Source organism: Ptychodera flava, unplaced genomic scaffold, assembly GCF_041260155.1.
Source record: "Ptychodera flava strain L36383 unplaced genomic scaffold, AS_Pfla_20210202 Scaffold_95__1_contigs__length_380228_pilon, whole genome shotgun sequence".
Classification (NCBI taxonomy): domain Eukaryota; kingdom Metazoa; phylum Hemichordata; class Enteropneusta; family Ptychoderidae; genus Ptychodera; species Ptychodera flava.
In genome coordinates, this window is record NW_027248417.1 from 108,538 (window position 1) to 124,395 (window position 15,858).

A 15,858-nucleotide genomic window follows, 5' to 3' on the forward strand; every position below is an offset into this window, starting at 1 on the left:
GCACCACGCCGCTGCAACTAACGACGTTATTAGCAGGGCTTGACAATTTTTTTCCAGTTCACTCGTCTGTCGGACAAGTGGATTTTCAATTTCACTTGTCCTCACAAAAATTTTACTTGTCCTCCATTTGTAATAATTAGGACCAAAATTCTTGCGACGAATTCCGTAGCGGCTTTCAGGGCTTTCTTCTTTTGGTAAATTTCGCCGATGTTGACGCCGATTTTTCTCAAAAGTTTACATTGAAATAGCCTTGCGTACGGTCTGTGTGTTCCCGGCGTTATACGTCCCCTACCACAAGAGGCTGTATAACGCCGGGAACACACAGACCTGTAGGCTGTACGCAGGTCTAACATCAATGAAGGTACATATCATACATTCGGCTTCCCGTGTTTGGCAAGCATAAATGCCGTCGTAAAAAGATTGGTCAGTTTCTGTCGCTGGTCGTCGTCATTCGGTTTTCGCATTGCGAGTGCATGCGATCGGGGTGTTGGCAAGTGAAACCGTATCGGGCTCAGCGGGACCCACAAAATTTCCACAATCATTGTCCCCGTCACGATCTCATCTGTGATGCGCCAAACAGTCCAAATGCGGTTGACTATTGAAACTCGTTAGACCTTATCGATTCAACGCGAAACATGCCGCATCCGTCAAGAAAAGCATTTCGCTTTCCCAGTGGTTTGGCAATGGTGGGGTATTTGAGACACGATGTATAGAACATTTTGGAACCGTCATATTTCAACCAAGGCCACCGTGCTTTCCATTTCGGGAGATAACATCTACGGCGTTTTTCCTCATCATAACGCTTATGTTTAGATCTTTTGTCAGAAACATCGTTCTAATTATCACATCGAGTCGTCGATTCTCAGACGATCCCACTCATGCTGGCCCTCGTGGTGCCGTCGTAAATCATCACAATGTCGTTTCTCAGAGTTACACAATGCCCATCGTGGTAAAATACGTGCCTCTTTACGGCAACAGCTTTGCTTGATTTTTGCGTAGGTCTGGCTCGCGAAAATGCACAATGCCTTGTTTGCGTTAGTGCAAATATTACCGTAAAATACTCATATATTTACAGCGATCACTCCACAAACTATCTGCCAACAATGTTCTTCTACCTCGCGAGGCCGCATAAATGATTTTGAAGTACTGCACGGTCGCCAAGTGAATCTCAGAAGAACGTCACTATGGATATACAAAAGTCAGTGATTGACATTTATTTTGTGTGAACAACAACGCAAATCGGGCGACACATGCACAAACCGCAACTTAGGTTCGCGTTGATTGCGCCAGAAGTTGTGTAAAACAACTTGTCCGGCGGGCGACCAGATTTTATTTTTGACTTGGCCAAACGTAAATTTCACTTGTCCCGGGGGTCGGACGATAGGAATTGTCAAGCCCTGTATTACGTTCCGAATTAGGCTTACCCGGGGGCCCGGGCGCGGGCTTCAACTGTACAATCATTGCAGCTAAACGATAGCGTAGACGTCGTGCCATTGCCAAGATACTCTGCTATTTCCGATCGTTTCGTCTACAGAACTACTAAAAACCCTCTGACTAAAAAATGAACAAGTCATCGTTGATGACACAGTCCCCGCTTGTCCATTTTGTTATAATCTTTGGTGTCTAGGTAGCTGTGGTCTAGGTAGCTGTGGAATGACATTGATGCAACGGGTGCATCAGGCCTGTGACTTGCATAATAAAGTAATCTGAGGAGCGTTCAATAAATGACTCATCTCTGCCGGTAATGACCACTCAAGGAACTTTTGATTACATCACACATAACGATGCCCTTACTGCCTCCAGTGTCATGATGGCACATACTATACACATGGTTTGGTGGAATTTTCGAAATGGTATGGGATCGGGTATGTTGTTGTAATCAGCTATTTCGGATCATATAATAAAACAAATTAATGTGCACAAGAATGCAGCCATAGTATTTTATCTTCGTATCACATTTGAACAAAATCAGTCCATCAAGGGACAGTGACCTATGTTAAATGTTTCAAAGACATAAAAAAATCACACCAAAATTTAAATCAAATGGCTGTCTATTGACCATATGGATCATAGCACAAAATTAGTAGACATGCATATGTATGCCATAGTACTTTATCTTTGTACCAAGTCTCAACAACATTGGTTAAAGAATATTTGCATATGATTAAGCCTCAAAGACATGAAAAAATCCAAAAATGACCATCTGACAGCAATATGGAAAAAATGACAATCTGGCAGCCATATTGGAACATGTCACGAAGTAAATTGACATGTAAATGTCACGAATAGTTGCTTGATCTTGTGCCAAGTGTTGATCTTGACAAGTTTGGACAAAATGGGTATAATAACCTTTGAATTATGATTCAAAGACATGCAAAATTCCAACAAAATGGCAGTTCTGCAGCCATATTGGATCCTATCGCAAGCTTAATTGATACATACATATATATGCCATAGTGCTTTGCCTTTGTGCCAAGTTTGAACCAAATCGGTTCAAGGATGTTTGAGTTATGGTTCAAAGACATGAAAAAATCACAAAAAAATGGCCGCCTGTCGGCCATATTGGATCATATCACGAAATAAATTGGTGTTCATATGAAGGGCATAATGTTTTGCTTTTGTGCCAAATTTGAACAGAATCGGTTCAAGGATGTCTGAGTTAAGGTTCAAAGACATGAAAAATCGCAAAAAAATGGCCGCCTCATGCCCATATTGGATCGTATCGCAATATAATTCGACATGCATATGTAGGACATAGTTTTATGCCTTTGTGTCAAGTTTGAACAGAATCGGTTCAAGTATCTTTGAGTTATGGTTCAAAGACACGAAAAATCACAAACAAAATGGCCGCCTCGCGGCCATATTGGATTGTATCACAAAATAATTTGACATGCATATGTAGGCCATAGTGTTATACCTTTGTGGCATGTTTGAACAGAATCTGTTCAAGGATGTCTGAGCTATGGTCCAAAGACATGAAAAATCGCAACGAAATGGCCGCCAGGCGCCCATATTGAAACATATCGCAAAATAATTTGACATGGATATGAAAGCCATAGTGTTATGCCTTTGTGCCAAGTTTGAGCAGAATGTGCTCACGGATGTCTGAGTTATGGTCCAAAGACATGAAAAATCGCAACAAAATGGCCGCCACGCGCCCATATTGAAACATATCGCGAAATTATTTCACATAGATATGAAAGCCATAATGTTATGCTTTTGTGCCAAGTTTGAGCAGAATGTGCTCAAGTTATGGTCCAAAGACATGAAAAATCGCAATAAAATGGCCGCCTCACGCCCATATTGGATCGTATCACAAAATAAATCGACGTGCATCTGTAGGTCATAGTGCTATGCCTTTGTACCAAGTTTGAACAAAATTAGTTTGGCAGTGTCTGAGAAACTGTTGATGACGGACGGACGGACGGACGGACGGACGGACGGACGGACACACGGACGGGACCAATCTATAAGTCCCCGCCGGACTTCGTCCGCGGGGACTAATTACGGTTTGAAATCGTTGGATTAATCGTAAATTCACACCGTGGTGCATTAATCTATAACCTTGTTTATAGAAAAAATAAAATGTAAAATCACCGATCATAAGAAACGTGATGTTGAAGAACATATTTCTGAACAGAAGACTACAGCGACTATTTTCAGTAAGTATAATCTATCTTTAGCAAACTTGCGAATCAAACATCTGAAAAGTTACTTCAACACTTTTGGTTTTGTTCTACTCTTGTTATAAAATTAGTCAAAGTTCGGGAAAGTATCTGTACATTTTCGATATCTGTGCAGAGCAAATGTACCATCCATCCTAAAGATAAGTTCGCGACTGCATAAACCACCTCTCTCTCTCTCTCTCTCTCTCTCTCTCTCTCTCTCTCTCTCTCTCTCTCTCCTTTCTCTCTCTCTCTCTCTCTCTCTCTCTCCTCTCTCTCTCTCTCTCTCTCTCTCTCTCTCTCTCTCTCTCTCTCTCTTCGGGTATAGCCGTTTGATGTTTTAATTTTGCCGACTTTTATGTAACGGTTCAGGAACGGGTAAACTTCGTAACTGGAGACATGTCACGGCCTGAAGTTAGTTATCACCATCGAAAACCTGTAAACGTTACTGCTTCCGAATGGACGTATTTAATGCACAGGTGACTCCGTGCGTAAAATATTGAATGGCAATATGAATTTCACCATTAAGAAAGTCTATGACTTTCAAACTAACTAAGTCGTACAAACAACAATAAACATGGCGCATCAATGATACCGACGTATTTTTTTCCTCGCGACCGCTGGTGAGAGCGACTCGCTGAAATTTTCCAACCTGGTATTTGGCTTTGCCCCGTGTGCTGTGGGTTACATGTAAACGTTTAACTAATAACAAAAGTTTAGTATTTTTTGTAAATCGATAAGCCTTTCGAACACGAAAGATTCGGCTATCTGAACCTCAACAGTAGCTACGCAGGTCGAAAATTATCCTCCAAAACAGGACAGGAACATTGGTCAAAGCCGGATTTCGTATGGTAGCTATGGAAACACGCTGTCCATTCTCAGAAAGGATGCAATGTACTGCTGATGCTCCAAGTGGGTCCATGGACTGTGACTGTCCCTACACACCGTCAATTTCCTAACAATCACAGGATCCAATCTAGTGTGTCTTCAAATTTTGATACATTAATTCTACCAATCATCAACCACGGAACACATAAAAAAAAGAATGGTCGCAGCCATGGGTTCAAGGACGTTCACGAAGAGACACCATCATTGTCGCAGAATTGTTTTGACTAGTTTTATGGAGAATATGAACGATATGTAGCATGCTAGCAGGGTACGCTTACCCATTCCGGACACCTGGTACCACCACTAATTATCAGTGGTTCAGGATGGTCCTACTTAAATTTGTAAATCACAATTGTCCCATGGACCTGGTAATATATTACCTTGAATGGAAATGATTATTGGACAAGTTTAATGTCATATTCTCTCGGTATTCCCACTGGGCTTAACACAGTAACAAACTCTTCAGCTATCTTTTTTGCTTAAGTGCAGGTATAGCTTAAGGATATTGCGTAGCACAATCACATATGATTAACATGAAATGATTACCACGTGAAGTAAAAGGTAATGCACTGATCATGTCCATAGCTATATGCTGAAATGGTTCTTTAACCATCGGCACCGGAATGAGTTTAGCAATAATACCAGCATTTCTTGTAACAGCTTTGGCATGCTTCACAAGTATGACAATACTTTGCTACATCTGGAAACATTCCTGGTCAATAGTAGTGTTAAGGAGGTGCGTCTTTGTCTTCTCTACCCGAAGATGTCCAGCAAGAGGTATATCATGAGAAAGGTGAAGTAGTGTTGCACGACAGTGTTTCAGCACTACCAACTTTTTCAATGTTCACCGAAGCTAGACTTTTGATGTCCATTCCTGTACAGGAAACCATCTCTTCAATAGAAGCATATATCCTCATTAGCAACATTCTTTAGCTTACCTTGCTTGGAGCCAGCCTTATCACTTGCTTCACTGGGTTGCTTTTTTACATCTGAAAGACGTAAGATGGTATGTTCACTCTTCTTGTGAAGCTCCACATAATTATCAGCCATGTAAACTAATTCTTAAGACTTTTTTGGTTTCTTTTGCCTCAACTGTACTTGCAGATAAGGTGGGGACATCTCTAGCAGTTGCTAAAGTCCTTCAGTATATCAAAACTGCTGGCATCTACTGCTTCTAGCCATCTGTCTATAAATCTAGAAAAAAACAGTTTTTCACTAACCATAGTAATCATCTTTCTGTTTCTTGAACATTCTAAATAAAGATCGATATGCTTAACCCGTAACTTCATACCGTTTCAATTACACTTTGCAAACTTTCTTGTAATCTTCACTCTCTGCAAGGGGTAGCTTAGAGTATGCATAAGTGCTTTTTCCTGACAGAAGTGTGGCCAACCTAGTCGCACATGTTGACTCTGGCCCATTCATGCACCTTGGCTTACTTATTAAAAGTTGTGAGTTATGCATCTATCTCTTCCCCTCTTCAAGCTTTGGCACTTTTGGTCCCTTGTACTCCGACTTCTTAGAATTCGCTAACTGTGTCTCTAATTGCTGGAGTTATAGCTGAAAATCTTGGTTCTGTTTCTGTAAATGTTCTTTAAACTCTTGTTTCTGCTTGTACTGTCTTTCTTCAACTTGTCTGATTCGCAAATCATGTGTATGCCGTTCCTTTTCAAGTGTCAACATGTCTTGATTATGAGCTTTGGTTGGCTCTTCCGTTAAGAAATGTACAAGTGCTCAGCTGCACTATGGTCACCTTCACGTCTTTCAGTGTTACTCATCTTAACTTTACTACAGTACACTCTAAGCTTACTCATTACACAATTTACTCAGCCAAAATGACTGTAAAACAGTTGACACTGATAATATACCACAGCAAGGTATCAATGAAAGGACACTCTTCGAATACACAACTTGTAAGCAATACCCAAAATACATACACAGCTGCCAAGCATTGCAGCACTAATATATATATATATATATATATATATATATATATATATATATATATATATATATATATATATATATATATATATATATATATGATTTTTCTGATATTTGACTTGCAAAGCACCTTGATACATAAAGCTGATATGCAATACCGTCAACACAATAACCATGATGTTATTTGTTTTACTGTGGTTCATTCATCAAGTCCAATATCACACCCATGTTCACAATATACTGTAAACACAGAAAATATCACAACGTCTTCACATTTCCTTCAGTCTTTTCCATAGCAAAGCTATGCCAAGACTTCACTTCAAAATGCACCACTCTACAGAACTCTACGGCCCAAAAGTGTGCCTCAGTGTACGGTATTCCGCGAAGCATAATTTCTATCGAACAGCGCTTTCAGCCGGTCGCTATTGACAACGGCGAACATTGTATCAATTTATTTTCAATAGATTATCGATCGAAAATCTGTTTGGGTGCCGCTCGTGCCGGGCGCTCGTGTGTTGAGGTCACGTCATAAACATTTCCACAGTTACCCGTATATTGACTTATACACTTTAACATCAAGGTATCCGTTGGTTTCCTGTACTGAAAGTATATCGACGACACTTTTTTCAGTTTTGGTGATAGTTTTACGTACGTTTCAGCACATTTTGGCGCACTTCGGCGTAGTTTGGCGCCATTGTGAACGGGGAACTGCACGCGAGTGAGTGAGACAACAATGTAACAATTTCGGACAAAAGAATATCGATCGATAACGTTCACTGCACGATTACAGTGGAGACTCTACGCCCGTTCGCCTCTGTTCTGTGTTATTTTTGCAGTTTACTGGAATTTTCATGGTTGATATTCGCCAAAATTTGGTGTAAATTACAACAACCTGACAGGTATTTGGTCTGTACAATTTAAGAGACGCTAACCGATTAAAATGCGTCAATATAAGACCCTGATTCTGCATATGCAAACGCCGTAAGATCGCATTTTATTGAGGGCAAGAGCAAAAATTCAGCGATCGAAAAAAATAAAATGCAACTAAAACATATTCGTCGAGAAATTAAAAAAACTAAAACGACAGGAATTTTGTATATAAATCAAAGAAACACTGTGCCGTTTTTCACTAACATTGGTTCAGAATTGAGAAATTTGAACGAGCGAGAGTTGTACGGTCTGTTCAGTACATTAAACGCCATTGTTTTCTATGGGAATCGAGCTGATAAGACACATCGTAAAATGAAAAATACATCTGAAAAAAACCGTTGGTTTAACTTTTTCAGTTCGCTGTTATTTTTTATAATATTCGGTATGACAGATATCATGAAGGGTAACTAAAACTCTATGGTTTATTTTTTTGAGTTTCCCTCTTATTTTATTGAAATGACGAGTTGAAGATCGTTTTGCTGTTGACTGTGTTTTCACGTAATTTTGCATATGGCTGTTATCGCTTACGTATTTTTGGAATTCCCATGTGAAATTCTTCCAAAAATATTATAATTGTAAGGGCAGCATATACGGGAAATAGGACCTGTTACTCTTTCATTAATATTTAGCTGTGCAGCAAGGAAATACGGCGAAATTTTCAACATGACGCGGGAGGTGAAATTTACTCTGTGAACGCGCACTCCACGTATGTGTGGCGAAAATTCGGGACGCTAATACCGTACAAAATGGGGCGCCTTTGGGCCGTAGTGAACTCTACTGGCTTGGTTCATATGCGAGAGGCACACCTTGCAAAATTTTCTACCTCTGCACACACTAGCGTATACGAGGTAGGCCTAATCCCAGGCTGGATCTCACACAATCTTGAATGGGCTCCTCATTATAGACGTTTAAGTGAAGGTCACTTCAGAGTTTCCACTTACACTTGCAAACTTTGAAATGTGCAAGTGTCCCAACGTTTATTCAGTTTTTGCTTTCTCCTTGATGACTTTCTTTGTTTCAAGCGAGTTCTTCACTGGCGTTTAACTGTAGTTAAAATAGAGTTCTCTGCATTTCACTGCTTGCAGACAGACTTTTCTCCATCACTTACTACACATGCAAGGTTTTCTTAACTGTTCTGTCTTTGACAGTTTTGATCAGTTTTAAATTTGTGTTTGTTCCGACTTCAGTTCACAGTTTATAGACTCAGGAATATTCACAAGTTGCCTGAACTCAGTTCTCAGATACAACATTTACTTATTGCAACAACCAAGGGTCAGTCCGTCGACTCAACTGGCTCTCTGACTTTCCCGCGCTCAAATCACCGCACTGTAGTCTGCAACAAGTGCAAAGCAATCTTGCCTCTTACTTCAGGATGAATTCCTGGGGTCCATTTTCAGAATGATATTGGCACTCGCCTACCTCGTCAACATCATTAGCAACCACCAATTGTCATGATCTCAGATCCAACGATATGCAATTACAATCACAAGCGAGGTCTTGTTCCTTACAACTGAACACTAACAAATTTATTGCATAAATGCCATAACTCCAAAAAGCACATGGTAATGTGAAAATATCAGGATAACCTTTAAATTTAATCAAGTAATAAAGTTTATCTGTAACTTTGGTTTTCAGTATTTTTTTGACCAATTACAACGTATCAAGTCTCACTATTGCACTTTGCAATTCATGTTCATGATATGTATCTGACACTTCTTCATCCTACAATTGTTTGTACACTGCTGGTAGAAAGTACAGAATACTTGAGACTTCAAACATCTCTTCTATCCATGAGAAGGCACTCTTCCCTTAAAATGGCCTTGTATGTTTCATTACAGACCTTTTATGAAATCTGAACTGGCTGTCTGAATCTGGCTGTCTTTCCTCACTGGCAAGGGAGTGTGTGTAATGTGCTTTGTGGTCATTCTGTGCCATAACATATTTCGCTTTCACAAGAAAACATCCATGCTTAGTAATGCTGTAGTTTTCGAGTAATTAAGGTAACACATTCATTTTCTGTGTACTAGGAAGAATATTGCAAAATCAGTCATTTCAATATCTGGTTTGAACATTCAATGACACCAGCCTTCTTTATTATCACTGAACAAACAAGTGTTTTCAACCCAGAGCCAATCTTGGGACCTTGATTAGTCTGCAACGTTTCTTGTCAACAAGGCCTAAGCCTAAACATGCTCTTTAATGCACTCATTTGTCATTACTAGACTTTGTCTTACTAGGCACTGTCCAGGCATGTTCTCTGACAATATTGATCACTGTAAGAAGATACTAGATCAAATGACGAACGATGCCAAACTCCTGCATCTTTACTAAGTCTGCTGTCATCGACCATCTATTATCTTTGTCACAAAAACTTTACTGCTGATCACCCTGTATCAAATGGGCACGTGCAGTGCAGTCAACAGAGTCTGAATCCGACGATTTAATGCTTATGACTTACCCTTAGTAGCTGTTCTTTTGCTTTTCTGCACACAGTTTCAGCTCAATTAAATCTGTAAGTTTCAGGAACGTAATGGATCAACCATATTTGTTAATCAGATTATGTTATGTGAGGGGGAATAAGCCATGACTATGTGATCCAAAATGGATTACAAAATCTTGGTTAACTGCCTTGCTTTGAAGAGTCATTAGCCAAGTTTGTATCTTTCCTAAAGTTTCAAAAAAAAGGGACACGGCAATTCCAGTCCAAGCGAGTCTCACAAATACATTTATGGAAATGGTTCTCCAGTAAACTGGAAATATATGGTCTTCAATTACACACCTGTAATTGACCTCAAAATCAATAGCTAAACAAATGATTTAGAGCTTGTTGAGTCCTACATTTTGGCCAAAATCTTAAAAATCTCAAAAGAAACTAGAAAGCATTTGCAAGCAAAAGCGAAGTTCCAGAGACCAGAGCAGCGGAAGAAACAAGAGAATGTGTGACAAAGATAGGTGCAGAATGAAAGAGTGCTTTGGATTTTAATATTCAGGGCTGATAGCAGTAAACACCATAATACAACTAAAAGCAAGGCAGTCCGGGGAATTACAGTACACAGATTACAAATGCCTACATGTACGGTAAAAACGCAACAGATACATACGGGGGCGACAACGCACGGAAATGTTTATCAGACGACATTCTCGCGAGCCAGAGCAATAATTTTGGCACACAGTCCATGTAGCCGACAATGAGATGCAAATGATATGCGGTTAAGGTCTCCTCAACTAACTTTCAGCTGGTTCTTCACTTTCTACTATTTTTATAGTATTTTTTTCAAAGGCACAGACTTATTCTACCTGCAACTTAAAACTGACGGTGATTTTGTAGCTCATTCTTTACTATTTTTAATAGTTTTTGGTAGCGGTAACAGACACTTTGTGTTCGTGTCGGCTACATGGACGATCTGCCATAATTTTCGCTCCGCTGACCTACGCAAAAATCAATCGCTTGACGGGTAGCGCTGAGTTGTTGCCGTAAAGAGCCGTGTCATTTACGACGATGATCAGACGAGAGGAAACATCGGACCTAGGCCGTTGAAATTGAGCCACATGCATTTTCATTTGATTAAAAGCACAGACTAAAACAATTTTCATTGCTATGTCGCTGTTTTCACAAGATACTGCCATTTGATCTTGGAAAGTTGAGTTGCTTTTACGTGCAGCCAACGCATGCCGGTGCATGACAGACAGTACGTTCACTATGAATGCCTAGCTCTGCACGGCAGGGCTGTGTGTTACCGGCGTTAAACGGCCTCCCACCACAGCCCCGCAGACTGATATAGGAAAAACCGCTGGTGGCTCCTCAGAAATACGGCGGGCAGTTTCTCCGCCAAAACAGCCGATTTTGAGTTCAAATTTTGCATTGATCATCGTTTTAGAGCACACCCACCTCGCCTAGGTACACGATGTGCCCAGCCGCGCTTGTAAACTTAGGGAAAGGCTATTTTTCTCTCTATGTGCGAGCGAGGCCATCGATACGCCGCCATGTTGTCTCATGAGCATTCGGGCGAAACAGTATAGCGCCACGTACGGCGGCTATTTAGAGAAAAATAAAATCAAAAAGCAACAAAAAACAAAGCGAAAGAAAGCTAGAATTATTAATAACTGAACGCAATATGATAGTTGAGCAATGCTAAATAAAAAATAAATAAATAAATAAACAAGAAATGCCCGTAAAACCCGTCCGAGCTGAGCGATGACGTCATAAGCGTGTCGCAATGCATTCTGGGTAATTAAGGTAAAATTTGTGTATAGCATGTTCTACGGTAGTAAAACCGGAAATAGAGAAAGAAAGAAAGAAAGAAAGAAAGAAAGTAAGAAAGAAAGAAAGAAAGAAAGAAGGAAAGTGAGCAAAAACTAACAGTTCCAGAGCTGGTCTCTGGAACTAATTAATTTTGTACTATTTACACTCATATATCCTCAAATCACCAGAGTCACCATAAATGGACTACCGCAGTTTATAGACTGTATCTGTCATTCTAAAATAAAAACAAGAGGTGTTTTTCTCGTTTTTGGTAGTTGTAAGCTATCTGGTTGTAACACAAGATTGATATGGTGATATTTCTTGGGCTTTGATCTGACTACAGGTTGCAGTATTTTCTTCATTACTCAAAATCTCAGGAAAATATACGGTTTTGTTAATAATGCTGCCTTTGGGGTAAATAACAGGGTGTTAAGGTTTTCCCTCACAAGTGCTAAAGCAGCAGATAAATGTCCACTGCCTTCAGCCAGGAACGCATTAACATATACGTCAGCAATTAGGATAAAAGCACTAGCTGTTACAGCCTGCTCTACTCTTATACTGATTCTATCAACCAACAGGTCTTGCTCTCCCTCAGTTGACAACTTGGAACATCTGAAAATCAATGAGCTATATGTTTTATTATCTGCAGGAATACACTCCTTGCAGTGATGAATGATGATAACATGAGTTCACTCAGTCATTCATCAACCAGCTATGAAACCAAAACGTCTAGGTGCCTGCGTAGTAAGGACACAGCACTTGCAGCCACCATTTATTCTATCCTATTACTGCTTTTGTGAATCTGCTATTACTCCGAGTGGTTGAATTTTTAGATGCAGTAGATATTCCACTTAACTTCATCTATATGTTTGGCATACAACAAATCCACGAATCACAATCAAACTTCCTGTCAAGGTCAATAAATCCACCAATCCGAATTAAACTTCCTATTTAGGTAATTCTATCTAGTATGTACTGGTAGGATATACGATGTACCACTAAATCTAACAATTCAGGTGGTTATAATTAAGGGGAATATTATAGGCCACAAATACCGGTATCTTCTGTCCCTGTTTCCAACTAAAATCAAGAGGGGTTGGATCATTGCTCGTGTCATTGAATGTAACACAGTTGAGTTTACGTCAGCCAGTTCAGACAGAGCTGCTGGCAGATCTCTGTGCCCTTATTAACTTTCACATCTTGGATTGTATTTACCTCTAGGTTGAATCCTAGTGCGAGTCAAAAACAACTTGCCATGGTTATAATATGTGAAAAAAAAGGAATTTTCACTCATAACCTCTCGAGGACAAACAGGACTGCGTACATTGTCAGGGGTGTTGCTCGTTGGTACAAAAGTGCTCTGCTGAAAGCAGCTTTTATGCTGTCTCTCTACATAGCAGAAAAGGTTCTAGTTAGTGTCAGGCACGTATGCATGACTGCCTACATAAATAGGTCAGACATGAAAGGCCTTTGTCCTGACTTTAGTGCAGCTGTGGCGAAAATCATCGATTTCCATCACAAAATCAGGGAACAAACAGAACTGAATTATTTATACTACTGTTGTCAGCACAATCCTGTTCAGAGATGGAAAGGTGATAGCATGTGTTGCATTAACATTTAGAATTATGATAGCTGATTTGGCAGTGGCAAAATGCATAAGTAAATACTTACCCAGAAAAATGGTTTACCATAAATGACAGATGATCATGATGCCTATAAAATTGTACATCACTAGTTATATCCCGCCATCGATCGCCAATGACATTGTTTTCAAATACCCAGGTTTTCATCTCAATGACATCTATTTTCTTGCTTTGCTGATTTCTTAGAGGCAATGTGACAATGACATTCCTGTTAAATTTCACCTCTTTTCCTTCCATATCATTAATGTACACAATTGGGGTCAACGCTTGTAAATTCTCTTGATATTGTGATTGATGTTTAAATGCAGCACGCAAAATCACTGGGTCAGGATACACAACCTGCAAAGAAAGTCAAGTGTTGAAAATGCGGTCGTTGTATTGTATTTGAAAAGTATTCGAAGAGTAATATCAAATTATTTCTCATATATTGCATAATCACGGATATTTGTACACAGTTGAGACATTTTAACATGATTGCTACCTACATACAAGTTTTCCTATCAACAAAGTTTACAAGATGAAAATCAATAATTTAAAATTTTATTCTGTCAAGAAGGCAATTTCAATTACATAGTCATGCAATGACATTTGTCTTATGTTAAATCCAAGAACCTCCTTCGAGAAACAGAACCACAGTAATTCATTGAAGAAAAACTCACTTAAGTGACTAAATATATAACTTACAGTCAATTCATATAGCTGAGATTCCAGTGTTGCTCTGTCAGGAATACTTATTTTTAAAAGTTCATCAATTGGACTAGTATATTCACAACCATTCACATCAATACTGAAGAAGTCTTTATAAGGCTTTGACTTCACAAAAAAGTATCCTGTATTCTGTATATTAGCAGCAACGATCTGTCCTGCCTGTGGGATAAGATTGTCAAGTGACAAGATTAAGCTGACACGGTATATTGTCACTGCTGTCATTTTCATTTTACAGACAACATTCTCTCTCTATACACAGACACACACAGACACAGACACAGACACAGACACACACACACACATATATATATATATATATATATATATATATATATATATATATATATATATATATAATCCCCCATACTGATTCGTTCAGAATACGGGGGGATTATGTATTTATCATATGCATAGACCCTGTTTTCCATGAATAAACCTTTTATATATTGCATCCCACACTAAATGCCGAGGTTGAACGATAGGGGCTATTTAAAAAGAATTCCTGCGCTCATGTTATGTGGCCATGGTTGGGTAACAGCTGACCTGACCACCCTAAGCTGTTCATGGCCACGCCAAAGTAAATTGGAGCACACTGAGGCTGCTCTTATGGATAATAACTACTCTTGTTAGGTGTTTTATGTGCGAATCAGGCAGAACAACGAAATACCAGGTATAGTTGATGGCAAGGTATTTATTTCATATCGACTATAACATCAATGTCAGTGAAAATGCATCCATCAAAATAACTATCACAATAACGTGCGAGTGAAGCGGGATGGCACCATTAGTCTGTCACGTTGTTACTGAAAACAGATTGCCATAAAATATATTTCAAAAAATGTTGACGATGTTGGAACATTATTCACAGATCACTGCTTTCCAAACTTTGTATGAACTTTTGAAAACTTTAACAGTTTGCTTCATGAAATGATCAATCGTATATTTACGAATGAAACTAGCTTGTTGAAATGAAATTAAGAATAAAGGGTGACTTGATGGATGCATACTATACAATGCAAAATACACTTAATTGAAATTTCAAGTTCACTGAAAATCCTGCGCACTATCGTCGCCCTGAGAGAAAAAACAGCATTTCCTCTAACACGTCTGTAGTCAGGAGAAATATCGTCACTGCTGTCTGAAATGAAAAAAAAAACCTTTGCTTCCTTGGCTCGACACTTTGACTGCTACTAGATGCACTGGCTAAGTGATCTGATGTTAAATTTGCAGCCCATTAAGGTTTCCCCATAAAAAAATCCTGCTGCTTCAGTGGTCATGGTACTCTGTCTTCAGCCATCGTCGATGCTCCTTGTCACGTTGTTGATGGTCATTGACAGAGGCTAGATGGCAGCGGGAGACGACCACCGTGATATTGGCATCAGTTGATTTCCGGAATATTCGGCACTGGTCAAAATATCTGACACGATTTAAAGAGTTTATGTTGTACGAATTAATAGATTTGACATTTCTGTTGCCTAAAAGTTGCATTAATTTGGGTTGGAGGAATACCACGCTCACTTCGTTCCTGGATTGCTGTCTTTCGTGTGTTGTGGGTAATTATGAGTCCCTTCATTCCAGCTTTTTCCGTGATGGTTTGAATGATACCCTCCATTTTGTTTTACCTATCGATTGCCGTTTGTACCATGTTTGAAATGTAGAATGGAGAATATGATTTGCATATGTTATCTGGTGATGAGCTTTCTATATTTTGTAGGTTTCTGAAATATCAGCATGAACGGACGGACGGACAGTCTAAACACATGCACACACCGATGTACGGACATGACCAACCAATAAGTTCCCCCGCATGGTGTCCATTGGGACTAAAAAGGAACCA

The 15,858-nt window shown here is 39.5% G+C and overlaps 1 protein-coding gene across 1 annotated transcript in view; it reads right to left on the bottom strand.

The window, feature by feature from the left end:
- LOC139129153 (uncharacterized) overlaps positions 1-15,858 on the bottom strand; it is a 48,481-nt gene that overhangs the window by 18,497 nt on the left and 14,126 nt on the right. Inside the window, exons 3-4 of the mRNA XM_070694800.1 lie at positions 13,998-14,180; positions 13,342-13,652 (exon numbers count right to left, since the gene is read on the bottom strand). Coding sequence (XP_070550901.1) covers positions 13,342-13,652; positions 13,998-14,180 — 494 coding nt within the window. The remainder of the gene's footprint in view (positions 1-13,341; positions 13,653-13,997; positions 14,181-15,858) is intronic.